Here is a 21,926-nt window from a genome sequence, read left to right as displayed (position 1 = left end):
AATAATCAAATGAGTGCTATCTGTAGTTTTGATGGATAGAACTTGGACCAATGTTATGCTATGGAGCTGTGCACATGTCCAATTTTTTCCTCGGGCAGTGTCTAAGGATAAAAATCACAGCATGCTCGAGTATGATCCAATATTGAGATTGCTCTCAGCCATCCAATTCAATGAGTTCATGAAAACCATCGGACCAGACTCAAATTAAATGTGAGTGCCGTCTGATTTCCACGGACTGACACAATGGAGAAGATAATTTTTTTCTCTATCTTCTCCACATCCTAAAAAATCAGATCACACTATAATCAAACTCTGATCAAAGTATGATCATAGATTGATTAGCATAATCGACCCAATTCACTCGGATGACAAAAAATACGCTCATCTGCACCTAGACTAATTCTGGAGACCTCAAACGAAAATGTAATGATCTGGTTCCTAGTCTTAGCATGAGCTTCCCATTCAGTACTAGGCTATCAACCCTATAGCTGCAGGGGTTATACAACTTTAGTAATGTAATACAAACATGGAGGACATGTCTTCGTATCCAATGTTTTTTTACTATTAATGAACAAACACAAATGCTACATGGCAAAAAGTGATCCACTTTTATTTGGTGGTCCATCTATTTCTGCTCCACCAATGGGGGTGTAGTAGAGGCAAATACGCAAAGAACTGTACCTAAAAGCTCTGTGATACACTTTTTATCCTGTAGACCCAATTGTCACTTTTCCGACTTGCTCCAAAAGAGAACATACAGATCAATTAATGATCTATAGAAGCACAGTGGGACCAAATCCATATCAGTCTCCTATCTCCTACCACTTTACTGCTGCAGTTTTTCCCTTAGCTAACTCAACCCTATCAGAGCTCTGCTCCCAACCCTGCTCCTTCTCTCGCTTCTCTCAGTGTAAGGGTAGGGTGACACAACCATTTTCTCAACATCTGAGAAAAACAATCCGATTATTGTGATCAGACATTGATCAGAGTTTGATCGGAGTGGCATCAGTTTTTCTCAGACGTGAAGAGAAAAGAAAAAGGTTCTCTACCTTCTCCATTCTGTCAGTCCATGAAAATAGTTTTTTTCATGGACCCATAGCTTGCTTTGCCGATTTTGATCCAACACCTGGATCAAAATCGTACATGTCCCCTATTTTTTATGCAGACCACACTTCGAGGAAAAAATTGGACATGTTCACAGGCCCATAGAACATCATGGATACAAGTGCTATCCTTGAAGACCACAGATAACACTCTGATGAGAAAATCGGACGTGTGCATGAGCCCCTAGAGATAGGGTCAGGGAAGACGAGGACGTTGTATGTGACAGATCAGAGAGGAGAGAAGGGGAAAAGCGTTCAAGATATTAAGGAGGGCAAATAAGTCAGAAAGGGAGGAAAATACATGATGTTTCATAAGATTTAGAAGAGGAATCAAGGTGTTCTCATATGTGAGATATAGTTAGGACAAAACCATCTTGGACACCCAGACCTCACATCTAGTATATCTTACTGGGAGGAACAAATATAAAAGACGACAAGAATGAAGGAATGAAGATTGAAGAAACTCACTGCAACTCTTTTAACTTAAGGGAACCAATCAAATTTGTAGAAATAATATTACCGATGTCTACGTTGCCCTCAGCCTCAAATGTTCTATGAGCTTGGTGTCTTCAGATGTTCTTGCTCACTAAATAAGATGATTTGAATGGTAAACTCACAGAGTCTAAAAATAATTATGCAAATGATGAAACCACAAGATGGTGCATACACTATTACCAGTATTTTTATATAGAATGGATGTCCATCATCCATCATTTCTGAATTTGCCGTACACTATAACTTTTTTTCCTCTTTTTCAGCCCTCAGAGGTCTATATTCAGAAGGATGAGGTTCAGTACCAAGGTTAAGCTTCTGCTATGGAAGAACTGGACCCTCCGGAAAAGGCAGAAGGTATTGTCAGGTTAAGCACAAGACATTTCTTATCACTAGATAATGTACACACTGAAAACAAGGATTTGCTTTGAAGATGTCTATAAGTTATAACTCCATGTTCTGAAAACAAAGTTGTCTTGGAAAGTAATTCTTGAAAAAACTCAAAATTGCCCAATTCCCCATAACTTTTTTTCCCTAGTACGTTTCCTAAAATTTCCTGCTACTTTCCATCCTCTGGTGGTTACAAAGGTTTGTGTCATGTTCTTGTCTTCCACATTCTCTCCACATTTTTTTTCAGTCCATATCCAATCATTTCATGTCATCTGTGAACCACCAACAGGCGGCTGTTCACAGATCTCTAATTCTTATTGAAATTGAAATGTAATGGGAGCTGTTAGCACAATTTCCAAGCTCACATCATAGTCTCAGCAAGCAGTGGAGATTTATAGCTTAATCAGAACATTTGGATATGACGCGCCCCCTGGGCCAGTGCTGTTAGGGATACCCGGAGCCGGATCAGATGGGGGTTGTAGTCTCCGAGTGGCTGTGACCCGGTCCGTGCCCAGGGTGTCAAACTCAGTGTGTGGCAGTCCTACAGATGTTATTAGAGTTCTTTGTGTCGACTACGCCACCCGTTGATTTGCGGTCAAAAGGCCGCCGCTGCAGCAGGGTCCGCTGAGGCTGTTGGTATGTGTGCAGCTTTGGTAGTATAACCCCCAACGGGAGGGGTATAGCCTCAGGGGGTCAGCCGTGGAGGATGGTGGTTGTGAAGGTGCAGCAAGGAGACTCAGAGGCATAAAATGCAGTTCCAGGGTTTTACTTACTGGTGTTGCTCGGGTCACTGTGTACAGCAGTGACCACCCAAGCCGTGCTGCGTCCACCAGGTCCTGGACTCGGTCAACTCCTGGGCAATTCTTGAGTATGGTCCTGAGCTCCTTTCTGACTCTCCCTTCTTCTGGCCGTTCCCACCAGGGATCCACTTTTGGCCGGCTCCCTCGGGTCTCTTGGTGGTCAAGCCTCCTCTGGGCTCCCTGACCCTATGCTTGGTATGCCTTTCTAGTGGATTTGGTGAGGGTCGTGGCAGATCCTGCCCACGACCTCCGGTTCCTGGCTAAGGTGTGCTGTAGCCTCTGCCAGCTTGGGATCCGGTACCCTTTTGCCGACCCTTCACCCTTTTGTCCTTATTCTGGGATCTTGGGGTCCCCTCTGCGCCTCTGGGTCTCTCTTCCTTCTCCTCTGCTCTGCTTCTCAGGCTCTCAGACAGACTGTCTGACTGGCTGACTGACAACTGACTGACCCTGATCTAAGATGGTGCCCACCTTATATACTCCCTCTATGTGTGAGCTCAGGTGACCAGCACCCAATGAGCTCCTAGCTTTACCCAGGCTGCTCCCCCTATCTACCCCTACACTACTGGGATGTTCCACCCCCCTCCCACTCCAGCCAGGAACAGACACTGTCGTACCTGCACATTTCTCTAGTGGGGGTACCATCGGTCTGTTCCCCGGAAATGGGATGTGTGTAGTGCATGCAGCTAACTGAGCTCAGTTCCACACTCCATCCTTACCCGGGAGTGGAATACCACACCTCTGGCTTGAGGCGTAATACCCCTGTAGCAGCCGAGTCCTCAGGGTGCTACAGATACAATAATTAGCACTTAAACTACTGAATAGATGCAATAGCAAATCACCCCTCCACACATGCAATGAAGATAGAAGCGTTCTTTATACATCAACCTGGTTTATTTTCCCAGTGAGAAATGTTCTTCTTAAAGGGAACTTGTCATATTGTGCATGCCGTCCGATCTGTGGACAGTACAGTAGAAAGAAAGAGAAGCTGAGCGGAATGATATATGGGTTTGTTGGAAAAGATTCAGCATAACTTGTATTTTATTAATTGAAATCCCTGTTGTTTGTATGTATAATATGGGTCCAGAGGGCGGCCCTAATCAGTGATTGACAGCTATCTCTCGATGCACAGTCAAAAAGGGAAGACTGTCAATCACTGGATAGCACCGCCCACTGGACTCATACATACAAACACCAGAGATTTCATTGAATAAAATGCAAGTTTTACTGAAACTTTCCCCCAAAAGTATATATCACGCTGATCAGCTCTTTCTGCTCTATAACATTCTGCTGAGGATTGCATGCTATTTTAATATGACAAGTTCCATTTAAAGTTGGTTAGGCGATTGACAATAGATAGATTTACACAAAAGACATCCGACAGCCATCTTCCCGACCTTCTCATACTGTTTGTAGCATCGGCATCTCTGCCTCCTGCCGGGCAGAGACGCCGTTCCACTCACCGCCGCGGTCCCGGTCCGGCGTCTTCCTGCTCCCCTGCTGCTGCTGTGGCGCGCACTGCGCGCAGATTTCCGGGCACTGTGCTTAAGGCGCGTGCGCGCTCCCTCCCTCTTAAAGGGGCCGCGCGCGCCGTCCTAAAGAGTCCCCGGCCAATGACCGGAGGACTTCCCCTTTATAAGGCACCTCCTCCAAAATGGAGGTGCCTATTCAAGGTTGTTGTTCCGTGTGATAACACTTGCCTCAGCGCTCAGGTCCCGCTGCCTGTCAGTCCAGCCCGCCAGTCTGTCTAACAGTCCAGCCCGCCAGTCTGTCTACAGTCCAGCCCGCCAGTCTGTCTAATAGTTCTGCCCGCCAGCCTGCCAGTAACCAGCCAAGCCCGCCAGCCTGCTTACCTGGAGCACCTGCCAGTAGCCTGCCGTGTCCGCCAACCTGCCTACCTTGAGCACCTGCCAATTAACTGCCGTGCCCGCCAGCCTGCCTACCTGGAGCACCTGCCAGTTACCTGCCGTGCCCACCAGCCTGCCTACCTGGAGCACCTGCCAGTGTGGCGCCCCTGAGGATTCAGTCGCCACAGAGGTACTGCACCTAACCCAGAGGTGTGGTGTCTCCTTCTCTCAGGTAAGGAGGGAGTGCTGCCTGGAACCCCAACACTCACATTCAACACTACACTACTCCAGGCCGGCTGGAAGGGCAAGATGCATTATGTTCCTGCTGAGCCCTGTCCCTGGCTGGAGTGGGGGGGGAACCAAAGGTAGGGGGAACCAGTAGTGGGTGTGGGTGGAGGATGTAGAGTAGGGGAGCACCATTGTAGGAGGTATATAAAGGGAAGCCATCTTAGGGTGGCAGAGCAGTCAGTGGAGAACAGTCAGTGAGCAGTCTGAGGAGCAGAGTCTCTTCAGGAGCTCTGCTCCACAAGTGGGGCCTAGTGATAGAGGCCCAGGAGGGGAGCAGAGGAGAAAGGCTCCGTTCTACAGAAGGGATCCCAGGGGGTACGGTGAGTGCAGGACGGCACCCGTACGCCCCGAATCTGCCAGGTGTCAGAGGGATCAGGCCGCAAGAAGGGGACCGGCCCCTGGACCAGCCGTGTTACTCCAGGTCTCGGCTGGAAAAACCGGAGGCTTCTGCACTCCCATGGTGCAGTTGCCACAGTCTCATCCTAGTCACCGTGAGGGTCAAGTAGGTCCGGGAACTCCAGGTTGCCCAGAGGGACTTCAGAGCACCCAATCGGGACTGTGTGTGTGGGAAGCGCAGGGCAGGAGGGAGAAGACCCAGCGCAGGAAGTCGGTCTAGTTAGGAACATAAAGAAAGCGGGGTTCCGTCAAGCGCTCCTGACACATCTGAGGAAGAGCTGAACCCCTGGTCTGGTAGACGCATTGCGACGCGGAGGCAGACACCCGTACAGTGTACCTGAGAACCTTGAATAAGAACTGTGAGTAAAACTCGGATGACTGCACTCCCCTGCCTCCATCAGTTATTTCCGCTGCGCCATCTCTCCTGCACCACAAGTCCCAGCACCACCCACCATCAAACTCTACACTGCCCTGAGGCCCGCTCCACCTGTGGGGAGCTGTTCCATCCTAGCTGCCTATCAACTGCCTCAGAGGTCTGCAGCCGCGCTGGTACAAATTACCAGAAACCACAGGTGACGTCACGATCAAACTACAAATCCCATATAAACTATCCCCATTTTGTTGACCGCCCTGGGCCACGGACCGGGCCAGCCACTGTGACATATCCCCCCTCCATAGGCCCGGATGCCGAGTACCCCACGGCTCTGGGGGCGCGTCATCTCTGGCGTCACGAACAGGATATGTGACCAGCCCGTTATCAGCGGGTATTGTGTGCCTAAAGAACTGCTTTTCTACATTGAATGTGGCGCCCGCCCCAGAAGATGGAACCTCCCATCGTGGGCCGGCTCCCAGAATGGCGCCAACAGCACAACCCGCCCCCTGCAACTGTGACTGTCCGCATAGATGTGTCCATCAAGGCAGGGAGGACGTCCCAGGGAGTGACCGACAGCAGGCAGCCATGGGACCACCCCCGAAAAGAGAGGGGAGGAGGAGAGAAGGAATGGAGACAGGGTGTGGTCTTCACCAGTCTAGACAGACCGCACCCGGCAGCCAGCATGGATGGAAGCCAGGATCAAGCCTCCGCCTCTGGCCTGCAGCAGCAAGTTCCCCCCCTCACCCTGGAGGGAGAGACAAGCAACCTTTCCCCTGAGGATGCGGAGTTCCTCCAGAGCGAGATCCAGGAGCTGAGCCAGCAAGTGGAATGGGCCCAGCAAGCAGCGGTCGCCAGGTGGAAGAAGGAGCTGCTAGAGAAGTTAGCAGCTCGGCGGCAGTCAGCCCTGGGTACTATCAGCGGCGCCCCAGCCCCGGCGGAGCCAGATGAGCGCCAGGAGGCCGTGTGCAGCACAAGCGCCGACCTGCTCCTGGGCCTCCTACAGCAGCATCCCCCGTACCCAGCCATGTACACCCTGGAGCAGCTTCTAAGCCAGGAACCTCCACCCCCGGGCGCTGACTCCGAGGATCTCCTGCTCGGCTCCCTCCCGGAACCTCCACCCCCGGTGACTACTCCGCGGGCCTTTTGCTCGGCTCCCTTCCGGAACTGCCACCTCCGGCACTGGTGGCTGGTGTCGGGAGTCACCAGCAACCTGCCGTGCCCACCAGCATGCCTACCCGGAGCACCTGTCTGGCTATCTGCCATACCCGCCTACTTGCCTACCCGGAGCACCTGTCTGACTATCTGTCGTACCTGCCTGCTGATCTACCCGGACCACCCGTCAGCCTTCCAGCCGTGCTCATCCACTGTACAGGTCAGCTCCTGTCATCTGACCCGTGGGAGTCACCTGCTCTCACACAAGGTCGGTCCCAGAGTGGCACCTGCCCGGTCCCTCCCTGGTTCACGGAGTCGACTAAGCCGCCGTGTGACCTGGGTCAGGCCGAGTAGGCACTTAGTCACGCCCCTATGGTCCCTCCTTGCACCAAAGCACAGAGGTCCCACCACCCGGACCCGTAACACTGTTACACAAACTAGATTTAGGCAAGCATCCTTGTTTTTTCCAACAAAGAGCAGGAGACAAATGACCTATAGCGTTAACTTATCTCCTGACAAAACAGGATTAGGCATTCTGAAATTCAACATGTCTGATAATCGTTTCAAAGTTTCACTCTGTAGCGCTATAACATGTATACATGACATATATGAAATTTGAATTGCATTGCTGCTCTGGCTAATAAGAAAAAATTGAGACGCTTAACACATAACTTGGCCAATTCATGCATTCCCAGAAGCCAACGACAAGGCGATCTTCTGTTACTGGGAACCTATCTAATGTGAATCCTGTCCAAGGCTGAGGCCTGCATTTATGGGTGGGTAGGTTCCCAGCAACAGGAGATCGCCTTCTCGTTGGCTGATGGGTATGCATGAATTGGCCAAATTAATTGCTAAGCGTCTCCATTTTTTCCTATTATCTAGAACGGTAATGCTATTCAAATTTCATATATTTCATGTTTACATGCTATAGAGCTATGGAGTGCAACTTTATTTGTTTGTTATGTATGAAGATGGCTACTCTTCGTTTGCACCTGTACACACCAGTTTTCTGATTTGGAAGTGCCAGTCAGTCTTTTGTTATTTGATCCTCGTTTCATTGACTTCCCTAATCTAGTCCAGTCAATAAACCCCTTTATGCATTTATATTCTGGAGGGGTATAATTACATTAAAGGGTTTATGATCTGACATCTTTTCAGGAGTGTACAGCTCCCCTGCCTCTCCGCTTCCTTCCTGCTGTGGGCAGTGTGCTCATGATTTATTGGCAGTTTGGACCAGTAACATTGTCATTCTGTTAGACCGAGCTATGCGCTGCCAGTGCTGCTCTATGAGGCAGCTTTTCCTGTGCAGCATTGGAGGAGCTGGCCAGGAACTGTGCACCCTAGCGATCCTGGCTAGCTTCAGTGCAGTGCTTACAAGCTCTATTGGAAAAAGATTGTAAAAACTGAACATATTCAGCCAGCGCTGCTAGATAAAGTCATGAACAATATTATATAAAAATGAATCCCATTTTCAGAACGAAGAGATCTTTTAATAACAAGTAAATAGCAAAGTTGCTTGTTATTCTAAGTACTTTGCAATTTTATCCAAGTTTGGAATAAACCATTAGAGCAGTGTTCTACAACTCTGGTCCTCAAGACCCACCAACAGATCATGTTTTCAGGATTTCCTTAGAATTGCACAGATAATAATTCCATCACCTGTGCAATGTTAAGGAAATCCTTAAAACATGATCTGTTGGTGGCTCTTGAGGACCGGAGTTGGGTAACACTATTTTATGTGCTCTTACCATACCAGGATTAAATAAAATGGCAGCCATTCAGTCTGATTGAGTTTAGCTGCAATATCAGACACAATGTATAGACTGACATGAAACTTTTTTGCATCCTAGACAACCAATTTAATCTATTGTTAAGTGTATGGGCAGCCAAATATTTTTAAAGGGAGCATGTACCTTTCAGGTTCTCCCCCCAAATGCCCCTATTATACAGAGTCCTATTCCTGCATTTGTTGTGGAATGAAAATCTGCAGCTACATGCGACAAAAACACTATTATTTTGCTGCTCATGATATGCTAATTAGCCGGGACTAGTCCAAGGACAGGGGTCTATTATCCCTGGACTAGTCCCAACCTCAGGACATCTTCTTCATAATCATATTTCATTGCTCCAGTGCAGGAAATCTGGCACAGGAGCACAACGTCCTGCAGTAAAGCTATGACTAAGTGAAGATGTCAATCACACATAATGAGTGTTATCATAGCACGCAAAAATGGGGGAAAAGCACTATAAACTTCATTACAATGCAGGATTAGGGCTTTGTATGATACTTGTGGCAGTTTGGGGTCTTGGGAAACCTAACAGGTTTCCTTTATCTCTACTGAATGAAATAGCAATGCCATATTTGTAGAGGAAATATGATATGACTGTGAGCATGCCTTTGCTGGTTTGTTATGCCAGGAGATAATCTCTTTACTTAACTAATAACTTTATAAATGCAGACAGAGCGCTTCAACATGAACAGTAAATGTCACATTATAACTTCACACCCATAATACACAAGGTGAAGGTGTGAGAATTGGCTCCAGCCATCTCTTGGTGCAGGCAGATTCGCTCTAGGTGCGGTCTGTGAACTTGTCTCAGGTGAAAACTCTTTGCAGATTTATCATTATTTCACAGTTGTAAAACTGGGATAGGAGGCTCCTGACAACTTGGAGGGATTGAAGTGGTGGAATGGCTTGTTGTCAGCTGTGTGACATTTTCATAAAGTCATTGATCATGAGACATATTAGAAAACATATCGCCTGGCCTTGTCCCTATGTCATTACTGATAATTCCATTCTACTGTATAGTAGGTAACCCTAAGCGCCGTATAGATAAATAGATTCCAGGTTAATTTAAAGGGAAAATCTATGATTAAATAAAGCTGTAAGGGTGTTACGATCCAGCATAGTACTGCTGGAAACCAGAGGCCGAAGGAGCATGAGCAGGAGCAGGAAGCGGTAGTAGAAGTTCTTGGAATTAGTAAAAGGAGTTGTAGGAAACAATCCGTAGATAAGTGAGAACAGTCTGTGTAAGAATGTTCAGGAGCTGGAGACTGCAACTAGGCTAACAGCTAGACACAATACTCAAGCAATGAGTGAAAGATCCATGCAGCTTTAAGTAGGCCCAAACAGGAAACAAGATGGATGCCACAGGTTCAGAATCTGCCATCTTAGTAAAGGGCAATTGCAGAACACAACAGCAGCCTCCAGGGGTAAGGAGTGGGATTGCAGCACAACTATTAAGGTGAACAATAGCAGTCACTAGTGGTCAAACTGTAGAAGGACAACAGGAATTCTGAAAAAGAGGCACAATAAATGATAAATAATGGCAGCAAAGATTGATACAAAAGGGATCATTACCAAAGAAAGTAAAAATAATCTGAAAATATCATTTAATTATATAAGCAGTAAGAAACTAAAAAATGATAGTGTTGGCTCCCTCAAAAATAATCTGGGTGAAATGGTGAAAGAGGATGAGGGAAAGGCCAGTCTGCTAAACGCCTTTTTCTCTACAGTATTTGCACAAGAAAATCCCATGACAGATGATCAGGAATACCAGAAATCCTCCATTAATATCACCTGCGTAACCAGCAGGAAGTACGGCGCTGCCTCAAACACACTAAAGTAAACAAATCCCCGGGACCAGATGGCAGACACCCCCGAGTCCTGCAGGAATTAAAGGAAACCTGTCACTAGATTTTCCCAATATAAACTACGGCTACCACCTTTAATGCCTCTTTTACAGTAGTCTAGAAAGAAGTCCCCAACCCTCTCTGTGTAGCCCAAAAATACCTTTTATAATCCGCCACATACAGCGCAGTTTGGTTTGATGGTGTTGCTGGTCTTTCTTTGGCGCCTCCTCTCTCGTCACAATCGCCATCCTTCTCCCCTGTCCCGTCCTACCTCCACACAGTGTCTGCCAATTGCACGCCTGCACAGGCACACTTCTCTCTACCCTGCTGAGGTCAGAGCAAAGTACTGCAATGAGCATGCACCGGGAAAGCTGTGATAGCTTTCCATGCTGTGATAGACAGATCATTATTTCTAATATTCAAGGATTCCATAATAACAGGGTCTATACCACCAGACTAGCGCTTTGCAAATGTGGTACCAATATTCAAAAAGGGGGAAAAAAATCTGAGCTTAGAATTTATACGCCAGTAAGTTTAACCTCTACTGTGTGTAAAATCCTTGAGAGTTTCCTTAGAGATGCTATCCTAGAGTATCTCAATAAGAATAACCTCTTGACCCAACATCAACAAGGGTTTATGAGGAATCGGTTCTGTCAGACTAATCATTGAGGTTCCAGACTGGATCAGGGTAAGGGTTAGGGTTTGTTCTCTATCTGGATTTTTCAAAGGTGTTTGACACAATGCCACATAAAATGTTGATGCCTAAAATGAGAGAATTGTAAAAAGGGAAAAATATCTGTAATTTGCATGACAACTGTCTCAGTGGTATGACACAAAAGGTGGTTATTAATGAAACACACTCTTGTTGGGTCACAGTTAACAGTTGGGTACCACGGGGGGTCAGTATTGGGCCCTCTTCTTTTAACATATTTATTACCTGGTTGATGGCATACAGGGTAGAATTTCAATATTTGCAGATGATACTAAACTCTGTAAAGTAATCTACGCAGAATGGAATGACTTAACAGGTTATCAAACTTAGGGTTATTTCGTTTGGAAAAACAAAGCCATAGTGGTGATCTTATTACAATGTACAGATATATGAGGGGACTGTACAGAAATCTGTAAAATCTTTTTACACTAGACCTGTGATGGTGACAAAGGGGATCCTTTACATGTAGAGGAAAGAAGGTTTAATCATAATCACAAATGGGGATTCTTTACTGTAAGAGCAGTGAGACTATGGAACTATCTGCTCTCCTGAATGTGGCATTGTTTATTTTTTGCTCCTGCACCTCTCCATTCTTGAGATAAGGCTCTCTTCTCCCTGTGTATAAACCTACAATTTTATCCAATTGGGTGTGGTTATCAAGAAGACTCCAATACAGTAGAATTTATGGCCACTCCCACTTCTAGTATCTTTATAGATTTATATCCAGGGTAGAGGGTCCATATCTTAGGAAAGGAGAAGGGCAGTAATACAAGAAAAACATCACCAGATTCAGGAGAACAGCAATATTTACAACTGGTAAACAATATTACATATCTATTGCAAGTGACAGATCTGTAAGGCAAAAAAACAGCATGATGGTGTAAGACCCAGAGACTCTCTCTTCAGTGTTCTTTTCACTGTTCTCTAAGTCTCTGCATTAGGCATGACCCAACATGTGTTTTGGGACTGTTTCAGTTGTCCGTGATTATCGGACCAATGTTGGATGGCAATGCACCGGCTGGCTGCACATCTCTTGACCCGAGTGTGACAGCTTCATAGAAATATATGAAGCTGTCATGCTCGGGTCAGGAGGTATGAGGTCAGCTGGTGCATTGCCATCCAACATCAGTCCGATTATCACGGATATCTAAAATATCCCTTACCCAGAGTTTTCAAGTAAAGGTGTCATCTGGATCCTAAATTGGAGGGGGTGCAATACTTGTCATCCACTTGGCAACTATCAAGTCACCATCATCGTTTACTAAGCAGAGTTCTGTACTTTTAGTTATAGTGTGGTATCTAAGTTCCTCTGTCGTCAAATTTAATACCAGGCACTGCCACTACTAAAATTAGGGATCTGTGCCTGGTGAACAATGTAGGAGATGTGGAGCTCAGCCCCATCACACAGCGAATTAGTGTTGATAGCTTTAGGCCATCGATTTTGAAGAACCACATAACTCATTTTGTGTTCAGGTAGAATACTTCTAGAAAGATGGTCCATATTAAAAAACCATGTTTATTTGGCTGATAGTCAAAGAATGCTCAAGAGGTTATTCCTTATCTGTAGTAGTAAGGATAACTTTCTGATCTTTGGGAGTCTTTCTTCTGGGACCTCCAGTGATCCTGAAAATGGGGCTCCATAACCTTGACAGAAAGACTCTGGAACCCCAAGAATGGAGCTCTGCAGAGCCCCAGCGTGAATGTACTAGAGTTTGAATGCTCAGCCTCCAATCCATTCACGGAATATTGGACTGTCGGAGAAAGTCAAATATAGCGTTCGGTTATTGTCCCTTAGACAATGAATGGAGTCGAGGCTGAGGATTTGCAAATCTGCTCCATTCTACAGAGTCTCATTCTAGGGTTCTGGAGCCCTGTTTTTGGGATTGCTAGGTGCTCTAGCGCTTGATATGTGATATGCAAGTTGTTTGGATAGGGAATAACTTGCAGTTTTTGGGAAAACCTTTTTAAGATCAATTTGCCAAATATGCTCACATTCAGCGATTGCTAAAATTTTGCAAATTCATTTGTAACCATAAAGAGAGAATGTAACATACTGATTCAATATCAGTGTTGTCTAATGCGTAATACTTTTTGTCTATTTCGTTCCTATCATTACACACTTTACATCATATGTCACATTTAGGGTTCAGACGGCCGCATAAATCGGAACGAGATCGGACCTCAATGCTCAGACTGGCCGGCATCTCTCTCGACCGGGTAAAAAAACAGGAAGCTATTATGCTTGGGTCCGGAGAGCTGCCCGACAGTCCATGCATTGCGTTCCGATCCTGGTTCGATTTATATGGCCTTCTGAATGTACCTTTATAGGCAAATTTTCTACTAGAACTATTATTACAGTTGACTCTTTCCGATATTCATTATCTTCAAGGGAATTATAAATGGGTTTGAGCCTACTATTTGACCTCACCTGTTCAGTCTTTCCAAAAGGCACTTTTGGGATTGCAGCATTAGGTGTAGGCAGATTCTGGAGACAGCTCTTGGCAGTAGAACAGCAGGCGTATCTTCACACCCACGTTCATAAATCTCCCCCAGGCAGTCTAGATTTCTATATTAGCTAGAAATTATTTCCTTCCATGTGTTACAATGTGTAATTGTTCTTAATAATTTTGATGCTGAATTTAACATTTTCTATCTGACAGCTTCGCTTTTTTGTGGAAATTTTCTGGCCCTTATCATTGATTATTGTCCTCGTGTGGCTGAGAAATGCGAACCCCTTGTACCGCCAACATGAATGTAAGGAATCTCTGGTTTTGTTTGTTTTTATCAGAATCATTTCAATACATTTTGCACTGTACACGACAAGTTATGTGCTATGGAAACCGAAAAATATGTGTAGAATGAAGATGTTTGGTGCTTTCCTAGAATTATAATTTAATAAGCACAAGCATTGTATTAAGAATAGCATGTGAAGCCATGAACAGAGAAAGCTAACTCTGCCCCAACCAGGCTTTGCATATACAATGGCTATAGACAGTGAGCGGCTTATCACAGAAGGGGGCGGAGTCAAACTCCACATGAACATCACTTGACATATGGTAAGGTTTTAATATTAGAGGTTAGGACCATCCCGAATAGGGTCACCGTGACGTGGTCGGATGGCTTTTACATTTTTTTTTTATCAAAATTTTGTTAACTAAGCACCCTATATTATTTTCATGCACTATTGCTGTTTATTTATTTACTGCAGGGTATTTGCTTATTATGTTTTTATCTTGGATTTTGTTTGTTTAGTGGCCAGTGTGAACATGCGCTTACATGCTGCATGCACACCAACTTATATTCCAGTTCATCACTTTAGGTGTTTTGTTTCACTATTTTTTTTATTGATGGCCTATCCTACTCTTCTAGCGGTGGCAGGAAGTTTTTAGATGCTTCCAGAAGACAGCAGCTCCATCACTTCTTTAGTGGCTGCGGCCGGGTACTGCAGATCCATCCTCTATTCATTTGAATAGGGGATGGATCTGCAGTACCCACCGCAGCCACTAAAGAAGTGATGGAGCTGTTGTCTTCCGACAGCATCTGAAAACTTTCTGCCACAGTCAGCGGAGTTGGATAGGCCATCAATAAAAAAAAAGCAGTGGCTAACCCCTTTAAGTAGGTTTCACAGAGTATCTACAATCTAGAACAATTCCAGAATATTTCATCATAGGGAGAACACTTTATGAGCCTGAATGACTCTTTAATGATTGATCCGCGGCTGTAGTTAATGTTATATTCAGCGTATGCGTGTTGTAATTATTTCCACCATTATTAAACCATGAAGCATTAAGTTAGCTTGTGGATGTTAAAGAGACAGGTGTTTACATTTGCTTGAAAAATGTACCACCTTATCAGGAATCCAAAATTTTCCACTGGTCATGGTAGAGAATAAGACGTCAAGATGTGCCCCTCAATTGCATGGGTTTAAGAGATGCATACCTTCAGGCAGATAAAGTCCAGACACAAGCAAAAAAAAAGAGCCTTTCAAGTAACCTAAAAGGAATGTAGCACATAGACGTCTGATGTTTTGACAAGTGCTGTTTTAAATACTAAAGCTAAATTTTAATTCTTTTCCTGGTATTTATCCATTTATGCAGGCCATTTCCCAAACAAGGCAATGCCATCGGCAGGGGTTTTGCCGTGGTTACATGGAATTTTCTGTAATACCAACAACCCTTGTTTTAGAAGTCCTACACGTGGAGAGTCGCCCGGCTTCGTCTCAAACTACAACAATTCTATGTAAGTAGTCATCGCTGTATATGTATACATTCTCGGGGGATCTGTTTAACACAATGCATTAGTAGATGAGTCTTCATGTTGCCGCATAGGCCGTCACATCAAGGTAAAAGTTCACCCACAGGTAAATCATTCCCCGACATTCTTTAAAGGGAAGGTGCCGCATTTTTACATTATGTAAAATAAATTAAAATGTTAAATTCCTTAATGTTATAACATATTTTCAAGTTCCCAGTATTTATAGTTTATTTTTTATTAATTTGTTTTGCAGCTACTGGGGGCTGCCATCTTGCTTTTCAGGAGTGTAAGAGTTACTACACTACACTCACACTCCTTCAAATAGGGCAGCCCTAGACATAGGCTTCAGCGGTCCATGCCGACCCTATCTGTAACATTGTAGCCACATTAGCTGTGAACTGGGCACGCCTCTGTGGGCTGCTCAATTCACAGCTGTAGGTGTGTCTAGGTGCCATTTCATTGTGGCCCAGAGCTTCCACACTGAGGACATGTAATTGGAAGCTTTTTACACACACACAAGCTCCCCCAGCTCTGCTCTCATATTCTCCCATCCTCCACTGCCTGTGCAGTAAAGCTATGGACCCTCACCGCTGCACTGTTTAGTCTCCTCGGTCCTGGCCTCGCAGCTGCTCTCTTCTCCACTGCGTGCAGCTCTGCTCCTCAGGTCCACGTTGCTCCACAGTCCGTTGTCTTCCTTCTGCTTGCTCTTCTGTAAATATACTGAGATCCACTTCCTGTTTAGCAGCTGGTTGAGATTAGATCACAGTGCAGTCACCAAGAAAATGGCGGTGCATTGTCTCTAGTCTTTATTCTGCCTCCCCCACTTTTGGGTGTAGTATAACACCTAAAAGGGGAGGGAAACATTGATGTCACAAGGACACTGCCCCAATTTTGCAGCTAACGTAAAATGCAAGTAAGCATTACTGTAGCTGCTTGAGGTCTATACAGGAAGATGCTCCCCCTAGCTGCAAGTATAGGTAATCTTTTTTTTTATATAAATATTTTGCATGTTGCAGTGTTTGCAATCTATGCAAACACTGCATTACGAAGCTTAAATTAATATTATAATGTTATTTTCACAAAAAAAAAAAAAAAATTGATGGCACCTTCCCTTTAAGAGTATTATAGAGCAGTTTAAATGGCAAATACATTGAAATGAGTAGGGAAAGTCTGAGTGGTTACACCAGTTTGGCTGTATGTCGTAGAGTTAGGAGAAGCTGTCATCTCCTGTTTGTTTTTAAAAAAAATTAAATGAAATAAAAATAAAATTTTTCTTATGTTAAGACTTTATGTTGTGCGGTTCCTCAATTTTTCCTCTCGGAAATTAATAACTGTGTGTTACCAGTTGTTGATGTTATCTCTGCTGGACTTTATAAAAGAATTCACAAAATATAAACTTGATAAAAAATATGTTGTAGAGTTAGGAGGAGCTGTGATCTCCTGTTTGTTTAAAAATAAAAACAAAAAAAACCCAATTTTTCTTATGTTAAGACTTTATGTTGTGCGGTTCCTCAATTTTTCCTCTTGGAAATTAATAACTGGGTGTTACCAGTTGGAGGGGTGTTCCTACTGACAGTGCCATACTTTATAGGTATGCAAATAGCCTCTTCAGAAGGAAGAGCAACCTATTGGAGGTAGCAATTCTAAAAGCCAATATCGACCCTTTGATGATCCTTGCCACATGACTGAAGATAAAAATCAAACCAGAATTTCAATTCACAAAGACGTGTTTCGGGGAATTACCCCTCTTCAGTACAAAGCATGAGATCTGATTTGACAATATGAGAGGCCTCTGACTAGGCTCTAAGAGGTAACGTCTCTACTTCTGGAGAGTGACATCCTTGACATGCCAGTGTAAGGAGACTTATAGGCCATGCAATACTCCTTTGGCAAATTAAATATGCAAATTGCCTCTTCAGAGAAGAGGAGGTCTTAAACTCATACTCTATAGGAAAATTCTCTTTGATAATCAAAATGGTAACATCCAGTTGTCAAATTATTAGTCAATTTATAGGAAGAATAACTGGGGGCCAGCATAATGCAGAGTTGTAAGACAGAGCTATTTGTTAGCATTTCTGCTAGCACCCAAGGCATACGCCCACCAGTCCTCAGGATCAGGTTATCAGTCACGGAGCAGGAGGAGCTACTACAGCATACTCACCGTATAGTAAGTGCTAATTATTACAGTCCTGTGCACATCCCACATGACTAGAAATGAGCAGCAACAGGGGAAATATAACTTAATTTTCTCCCTGTAGGTGATTTTTTTTCCATTAAAAAAGTCGAACATGTTTCAAACTGTTTTTATATGAAACTGACTACTACTGTATGTCTGCAGCTAAATACTAGGTTCCCTTTATGGTAATAGGGGACAACACCTATACTGCAACTTTCCATTTTGGTGGAACCTTTCTCATTCTATGTGAGAATATTATAACAATATGGATATAAATAACATAATAAATAGTTTTTCCCATAAATTAACAGTACAAGTGAGGATGAGAAACTTTGTAATATATCTTATAAGAGAAAAATGTTTCTTTCCCCACTTATCAGTCACTTATCATTTCACTGCACTGAATATTCACTCTCCAAATTTGCGTAAATCTGTCTACAGATCTGTCTTCAGGGAGTGATCTAATCACACTTGCTGCCTATAAAAGTCTGTAGAGAGAGGAGATATATGAAACTGCAATCACAAAGAATGATAATGGACTTTGAAAATCTTTATAGGTTAATTTTGATTAAGTTTCTAGACCATGCTTACCAACTTTTATAAACTGTTCGCCTGGGAAAATCAATTTTGCAATTTTCTTTTGCATAATCACACTCCCTCTTTCACAGATCATGCATCTTTTTTCAGTCTACACCCAATATATGCCCCATTCGTGCTCGCTGATTAGAAGAAGCTGGAGGGAGATAGATGTAGAGACAAAGAGAAAGTGATGAAAGTTCTAATTCCGACCACCTCTCCGCTGACAGTGGCGTGCAATAAGACCCTGTTCTTGAGATATACAAAGGTCGCATTGGTGGTTTTAGCATCTTCTATACGTTTATGGTATATCCAATGGATATGTACGAGAAGGGAATACCCCATAAAGCCCTGAGGGGGCCCAAAAGTTCCCCTACCATATAAGAATACCCAATCTTGGCTTGATGAATGAAGCCATATTACTATAATGAATATTTCAGCATTTATGTCTTTTCACACAGGTTGTGTGATGTCTCTGACCAACCAAGACTCAACACAATTGAGTGTTCACTAATATATGTCAGTCTGTATACTCCTTTATTGCAGAAAAAAGTAGAGGGACAAGTGCGCTCCCATAAAAAGTATCACTAATATAAATATATTCAAAAGTAAATATATACTCTAAATGCTTGTGAGCGATGCAATTAGGCATAGCAATGTACAACCTCAGCCATCTCCTTCCTGGATCACCTTCAGTGCCCACGGTGTATATAATAGACAACAAAGAAAAATGTTGTATTTTTTACACTGTCTGGTTATTGAAAGAAATTTTCTTACTTCCAACGATTAAACTTGACAGCTGATACATGCTACCTGATCCAGCATGTGTCAGAAACTGGCTGAATGATCTCAGCCAGGTTTGTTTGACTCTGGAACGTTGCGGCGTTTCAGAGAAAAACATACTTTAAATGCCGCCAGGGACCAAGCTGCACAGGAGACTAGTTGGACAGGCAGGTCCCTGGCGGCCCCTCCATGCCCGATCTCCTGGAGTGATGGGTCATTCCTGTACACGCACACATTGAGAGATCTGTCACTCCAGGATGTAAGGGCTGACCAGGTAAGGTGGTTCCGTAAAGTCTCTGCTCAGGGTGGGCACACGGACCCCAGGCATTGGTGCAACTACTAGAGGACAAGTGGAATCATGGGGACTAGCACTATCTGGAAACTCAGGAGCAGACGGACAGATGGAGTGGAACCCCGCAGGCATGGATGCGAGGTGAAACACAGTAGTTCAGGTAATGGAAAATACCAAACATGGAACACTAGAGTCTCAATCCCAAGCCACATCTGTGTGTCTAAATGGGTCTTAAATAGGTTTAGAGTGATGATGTAACTGATCCATTCTGGGCAACTTGCAAAACCAGATGTGGAGCACAGCAGAGGGCAGTGGAGCCAGGGGTAGGAAATGAAGCCGGGGATTTCCAGGACAGGTGTGTAAAACAGTGGAGTGGGTGAGGTGAAACCACCGGGGATCTGCCTGCCCCATTAGTCTCCTGTGCGGCTCGGTCGATGGCTGCTTTTAAAGCATGTATTTCAGAATCAAATATACATGGCTGAAATCAGACAAAAGGTGTCTGATACATGCTATCCGCGTGAATTGGGCAGCATGTATCAGCTGTTAAGTTCACGTTAATTAAGTTACTTATTTTATTTTCCAGAAGTTATAAAATCTATATATAAAAGTCTTTAAGAACAAACGTGTTTTGTAGAACACATCTTCTGATTAAGATTCTGGTAGAGGCTTGAAAACGCGTTTGTTCTTTTAGGAGCATATACTTTTATGCCCCTTTCTCTATTACTTTGGAAAATAAAACAAATAACTTAACTGTTGGAAGTAAGAAGACTTCTTTCAATAACTAGATTGCCCAAAATACTCCTTTTCTTTATTGCCCACTCTAATCTTTTAGACACAGGAACAACAACAAAAAAATTTGATGAAAGCTTTGCAGCATTTCAGGTCAGTGAATGATAGGACACAGACCTTCTAAAAGCAAGAATAGAACAATTTTAGAAAGTTGCAGATAGCAGGTAGTGGTTAAAGTACATTTTTAGACGTGAACTTTTTTGTAATTGCAAACAAAAGACTCATTGTGGGCAAAGCCCGGATGTTACAGGATATGTAACAAGGGTGATAAGAAAATAGGTGCTATGGTATCAATCATAGTCCTGGTTGCCACCGCTTTACAACAAACCTTTGTATGAAGCCTTTGTTATTATAAAGGTTCTTTGCTGATATTTTGAGGACACCGGGGAGCAAACGTGTACAGAGATGTTTCATTGGTAAAGGATATGTATTAACACCAAGTATTTCATGGTGGAGACACTCGATATCCTTTATCATAAGGAATAAATCTTATTGACTTCAAGACAGCTTCCCCCACTCAATGTTTTCTTAGTTCTTGAAATGCCCACCACCCACTTACTTCTAAATTAGTTAATTAAATTACCTGGATATTCTTGTCAATATCCTAATGATCGTTCAGGCAAATCATTGGATCCAAAGAAGTATTTGGTTACTACAACTATGTTTTAGATATGTTGTGAATTGAATTTTGGAACATGGTAATAGACAATGGGATGACTTGTTCCAGGGTGAAATTAAAACTTTGAAAACTTTATGTTGTCAATGATGACAACACCTGTTTTTTAATGGAGCTGTCCATTTAGACTGTAAGCTTCTAGATTAAATCTCGACGTTGCTGTTTTATTTCTTTGTTACGCTTGCCCAGTCTCTAGGTTCATGGGTTACCTTTGCTCTGATATGAACTATGATTTAGATGTACTCCTCCTGGGAAAATGTACGAGATTTGCTTGAGGTCAGTATGGATCAGTTATGGAGCAGTGTTTCTTAACGTTCCTTGCCAAAGTCAAATATCCCCACTATTACTTAGATTAATTATGTCAGAGTACCCCCAGAGGCAAGCTATAGTGTGAGCCTACGCTTTGATATTGGAAGCCCACCTTGAAAATCAAGACTGTAAACTATAAAGTCTCAGTGGTATAAATGGTATAAATTTCTGTGAGGCACATGTGGTGTCAACATGCTCACTGCACCCCTAAATGAATTCATTGAGAAGAGTAGTTTGTAAAATGACGTCACTTATGGGTGTTTTTTGCTGTTCTGGCACCTCAGGGGCTCTGCCAATGTGACATGGCACCCTCAAACCATTCCAGCAAATTATGAACTCCAATATGGCGCTTCTTAACTTCTGAGCTTTGTACTATGCCTCAAAAGTAGTTTTCGATCACATATCGGGTATTGGTGTACTCAGGAGAAATTGCACAACAAATTGCATGGTCCATTTTGCTCCTGTTACCCTTGTGAAAATGAGAAATTTGGGGGCAAAACCAACATTTTTGCAGGAATTTTTTTTTTTCATTTTCACAGTTCAACGTTATAATTTATAAACTGTTCTATAAAGCACCTGAGGGTTCAAAATGCACACCAATCATCTAGATAAATTCCTTGAGAGGTCTAGTTTCCAAAATAGCGTCACTTGTGTGGTTTTTCCACTGCTTAGGCACGTCAGGTGCTCTCCAAACCCGACATGGCATCCACTAATGACTCCAGCCAATTTTGCATTCAAAAAGTCAAATGGCACTCCTTACCTTCTGAGCCCTGCTGTGCATCAAAATAGTAGTTTTCCCCCACATATGGGGTATTGGCATACTCAGGAGAAATTGCACAAAAATTTTTGGGGTCCATTTTCTACTGTTACCCTTGTGAAAATAAAAA

At 43.8% G+C, this 21,926-nt stretch overlaps 1 protein-coding gene across 1 annotated transcript in view; it reads left to right on the top strand.

Annotated features, from left to right (window-relative positions):
• The first annotated feature begins 1,865 nt into the window (after positions 1–1,865).
• Positions 1,866–21,926, top strand: part of ABCA4 (ATP binding cassette subfamily A member 4) — a 387,635-nt gene continuing 367,574 nt past the window's right edge. Inside the window, exons 1-3 of the mRNA XM_073643222.1 lie at positions 1,866–1,952; positions 13,845–13,938; positions 15,282–15,423. Coding sequence (XP_073499323.1) covers positions 1,887–1,952; positions 13,845–13,938; positions 15,282–15,423 — 302 coding nt within the window. The 5' untranslated portion in view covers positions 1,866–1,886. The remainder of the gene's footprint in view (positions 1,953–13,844; positions 13,939–15,281; positions 15,424–21,926) is intronic.

Source organism: Phyllobates terribilis, unplaced genomic scaffold (genome assembly GCF_046119375.1).
Source record: "Phyllobates terribilis strain yellow unplaced genomic scaffold, ASM4611937v1 Scaffold_8__6_contigs__length_399053987, whole genome shotgun sequence".
Taxonomy (NCBI): Eukaryota; Metazoa; Chordata; class Amphibia; order Anura; family Dendrobatidae; genus Phyllobates; species Phyllobates terribilis.
Note: the sequence above shows the minus strand (reverse complement) of the source record. Positions and strands in the feature narration are given on the sequence as shown.